At 45.8% G+C, this 4,490-nt stretch overlaps 1 protein-coding gene across 1 annotated transcript in view; it reads right to left on the bottom strand.

The window, feature by feature from the left end:
* Nucleotides 1–3,999: 3,999 nt before the first annotated feature.
* The window catches only part of FAM83A (family with sequence similarity 83 member A), a 10,073-nt gene continuing 9,582 nt past the window's right edge, over nucleotides 4,000–4,490 (bottom strand). Inside the window, exon 4 of the mRNA XM_025209898.1 lies at nucleotides 4,000–4,490. This exon is cut by the window's right edge and continues 211 nt beyond it. Within this exon, the coding sequence (XP_025065683.1) occupies nucleotides 4,089–4,490 (402 nt within the window). The 3' untranslated portion in view covers nucleotides 4,000–4,088.

The raw sequence follows: 4,490 nt of genomic DNA, 5'->3' as shown, positions 1-4,490 counted from the left end.
TCTTCCTAAAGAATGAACGTCCTGAGGCACGTTGGGTCAGCAAAATAGGCTCATGGGTTGGATCTGGCCTGCCAAGTGAATCCAGCTGGCCTGTGGTGGGTTGCTTGGCCCTGCCTGACCCAGGCACGGCAGGTAGCCTGGGCTGTGGCACCTGTGGCAGGTCCTGCCACTTCTGGGTACAGAGGTGCTGCCTGGCATGGAGCACAGCCCCCCCGCCCCAATCTTCACGGATGGCTCTCAGATACACTGGGAGCTGTAGTCCATGGGGGTGGCACAGCGGCCAGAATTGGCTTCCTGGCAGCCCCCATGGCAGTGGCTCGCTCTTGCCCCCAAGCTGCAGCTACAGCTGCTACCCCGGTCCCGCTGCCCAGGCACCCTGACCCATCTGCCCTACACCCACCATGCGGGGTGCTGGACAGGGGATGTGGGGTCTCCATGGAGACTGCCCTGGGACCCCTGCAGGCAGGGCATGCTCATCTGGGCAGAGGGGATGGAGCCATGGGTGGGTGGAGAGTAGCATCTGGGAGCGGGACAGGCAGCTAGGGCTGGGATTGCAGAGCAGTGACAGCACAGGGCAGGGGCTGGGGCTGGGGCCTGGGGCACAGCCGCGATCCACTCCCCACACCTCTCTGCAACGTGCTGGTTCTGTGGGCAGGGGCCGGCTACTGCTCGTGGAACCAGTGCCCGTCAAAGGGATGTGCAGGGAGCAGATTGTGGTTCCAACCCCACACTGTCATCTGTTGAGATATGAAAACAGTTGATCAACTTTTTTCCCAGTCCATTAGGGGTAGGATAAAAGCAATTAACTTTTAATTTGCAGGTAAAAAAAGGACCCCTGTAAGGATAGCTAAGCACTGGGACTGACACAGGTTAGGTAAGGAGGTTTTTGGAAACCCTTTCATGAAAGTTTTTAATAAAAGGTCAGACAAACAGGTATCAAGTATGGTCTAGGTATACTCATACCTCAGAGCAGAGGGACAGACTGGAATAAGATGACCTTTCCAGGCCCATGTTTCTCTGGTTGATGTCTCATCAGGAGACATGGGGTAGGAAATGCCAGAATAGAATGAAATTGGTGTGACACTTTGAACTCATGGACTCAGCAATTTAAAGCAGGTATTTGGTTTTGAGAAATTTTGCCAAAGGAATGACAGGTCTAGTGCATCCACATTGTAGCTGAGCATGAACAGTAACTTCAGGTCGGTAAGTCAGATGCCCAATATTTTTAAAAGACCAAAGCTTGATCCCCTGATGATCTCGTGCATTGGCTATACAGTAATAACATTGATTGCTGTGTTCTTATTTTAAGAACAGTATTTTATGTAATGTAACTGTGAATGTCTGTTGGCAAGCTGCAGGTTTGCATGGTGTTCCTGTACTCCTTGTGTCAGTCAGGATGCCATTTCCTGGTTGGCTGTGCTCAGCCTATTATTCTATATCCCCCATACCTCACAACAGAGAATTGCCTATTAAGCTACTCAGTTACCAGGAAGGACCCCCAAACCTCTGAGAGAAATCAGAATCCGACAGACCCATCTCCTCAAAACCCCCCGAGAAAAGAGACAAGACTCCCAACAAGCCCTGGAGGTCAATGCACTTGAGCTTTGTTGGACCAAAGGGGGAAGCAAGTCCCAGAAGTAAAGGCTCCCCGTTGTGTATTCTGCCACCAGTGTCCTGCTGTCCCCTTGCATTTCAGTGCTACCCAAAATGTCCTGCTGTGGTACCTTGCATTTCAGTGGTACCCGGTGTCCTACTGTCCCCTTGCATTTCAGTGGTACCCACACCAAGCATGAGTCAGGAAGAGATTTGTGTATAAAAATTGGCACCATGTGTTGCAACTGAAAGTAAAGCAAATGCAGTGAGTCCATAGCAGTTCGCAGTCTTCGTCAGTCACGGACCAGCATCCAGTTGTTCTAGGGGCTGGACAGACTCTGGAAGCAAAACCTACATCACCCAGGGACTGCCTTACTGATAAGTGCCTATACAGCACCTAGACCCCACTGGACCCCGGTGGTACCACAAGCTCTCTGTAACTAAGGCTATGTAAACAGCCAGCTTCATTTGTGCCCCCTGAATTACAAAACTAGTGGTGAAAAATATATTATTGACCTGCTTAGCTCACCTGTATTTAGTGTCGACAGAATGTGAACCACTCGGCGAGGCCAGGGGGATGGATGAGCTTAATTCTGCTCCTATTGATTTGAGAGACAATAATTCTAATGTTATGTTCTGACTGCTTAGAAACAAATCAAGTTCCTGGAAAGAGGATTACAAGGTGCACAAGAGGCAAGGAATACAAAAAACTGATTTCAAAAGGAAATGTATAAAATGTTTGCTGTGTACAAAGCTGTTGATGAGAGTTACATCTGTATGCAATTATTGTATGCTCTAGCCTCAGTATATTATAATACCATAAACACTGAAGGTAGAAAAGGCCTCTTAGATTGTGGGTCCAGGTCAGTGAGTGCAGGGTTGTTCCCTGTAGTACTTTTCCTGGCATTTTGCCTGTTTTACTACTTTATGTGCCAAATGACGCAGGCACCATGGGAGATTGTTCTACCTATCTCACTGTCAGAGAATTTCCCAATTCGCAGATGAATTTGATTTCATCATGCTCCTCTCCTTCTAAGTAATTACACTTCTGCCTTGGTGTTTACAGCCTGCAAATGCTTGAAGAATTTACTATAAAACTCTGTTTTGTAGTGTGTGGTAGCTGATGGAGAGTTAAATGTGTCAGATCCTTAAAGATATATAGGTGCTGAATGGCATAAAATAAGCAAAAGAAAACTCCATCCTAAAAAATAAATGGGTGTTAGATCCATTTGAGAAGTAAGTGGATATGCTTATGCTGCCTGAATTTCCTTACAGTTGTTTCATGTCTCACACAGTTAAGGTCTATAAGATCAAACATAAGATGTTCTGCTTTGAGCCGTGATCATAAGGGGTGCTAGTACCCATAATGGCAGTTACCTTCAATGAGAGTGGGAGAGGCCTGGTGTTTCTTAAGATCAAGTCCTTTAGCTTTGAAAAAACAGTGGCAATTGGTCTTTTTGTTCCCTTCCTATGCAGTGAGTTGACCACTGGAAAGATATCCAAGATCCACGTGCTACTAAATGAACTGAATCCTAATTTCAGAAAGGTGTGTTATTGGTGAGGTTTTGTTTTGGGACTGCCCAGTTTCTCTGTTGAGCATCACTTTCCAGTTATTCATGCAACTATTTGTGAGGGGAAATTACAGCCTAGCAATTGGAGTCTCTCTCGAACAGCAGTGATCAGTCTCCAGTTTCATAATGAAATACCATATAATGGGGGAATAGAGAGTCCTGAGGTAATGAAAAGCTGCTTTGGTTGCAGGAATAAATCCAGATTAAGTTGATAGGGACTGCAAGTTGTTACCATCTAATATCTTTTTGGTGACTTTCATAATATGAGCTGCTGCTCTCAATGCAATTACCACAAGTAATTGTCAGTTCTAGTCACAAAAAACACTACAATGGCCAATGCCCTCATCAGTCTGCAGAGATTCCTAATGGGGATGGAGCCTGTACTACCCTCTCAGCCCGACAGGTAATCCTTCCAAATCAGGAATAGGGCACATCAGCAGGGAGCCTGTACCTCTACAGTAAGCTTTGTGTCAGGTGGGCAAGTAAGCAGATTTCAGGTTCCCAACTTGTCACCTTTAATGAACAAATAAAACCCCCATAATAATAAACTATGATTTAATCCACTTCCACTGGGTTTACAATGTGAAAAACACAACCACCTAAACCCATTGATCCATGAAACCATTATCCAAGGGCAGATGATTGTGACTGACATGCTTAAACAACGTTGCTAGATTTGTTCCTAAACAGGATCATTATGCATGCAGGGCTTAAGTGCTAGCAGACTTGGCATTTTTTACTTTGAGCCATACATCATTATCCATTTGAACTGAACATCTGAAACAAGAGAAAAAGCAGTCACGAAATCATCCTTGCTTTGTGTTCTACATACATTTTATATGAAAGTCTTCATTACACAAGCTGTTGCTAAAATAGGTCTTCACTCTTCAGTACATTTGCTGGCAATACAAAAGATGATGGTTATTATGTAATCAGGTTAGTTTTATGAAGACTTCTCCAAACTGAATTTAACCGTGACCTGTTTGCATCCTCCTGTCTGAGTCTTAGAGGTCTGTAGATGTTAGCATTGTTATAAAGGACTGCTGGGGTATCCATGACATAGTGCCGTGGGTAGTAGTTAGCCTGGATGGTCTTCCGTGGAGGTGGTGGTGACATAAAAGATGTGTAGCCATGGAAGGAGTTAACTCTGTGTATTGGGGATTGTGATGTTGAGTTGCTGCTGAATACAGGAGTTTTCAGGGGTTCTTTGTTCTGATGTGTGCTGGTGGCTGACGAGCTGCTGAAAGGATCTGAAGGGGTGTGGGCACTTCCCTGGTCGCTGCTGTCAGTGAGGCTACCTTGAGCGGTGCAGCTCTTGTTCAGCAG

The sequence above is a fragment of the Alligator sinensis genome, unplaced genomic scaffold (genome assembly GCF_000455745.1).
Source record: "Alligator sinensis unplaced genomic scaffold, ASM45574v1 scaffold681_1, whole genome shotgun sequence".
Lineage (NCBI taxonomy): Eukaryota > Metazoa > Chordata > Crocodylia > Alligatoridae > Alligator > Alligator sinensis.
This window is presented reverse-complemented; position numbering and strand designations above follow the sequence as displayed.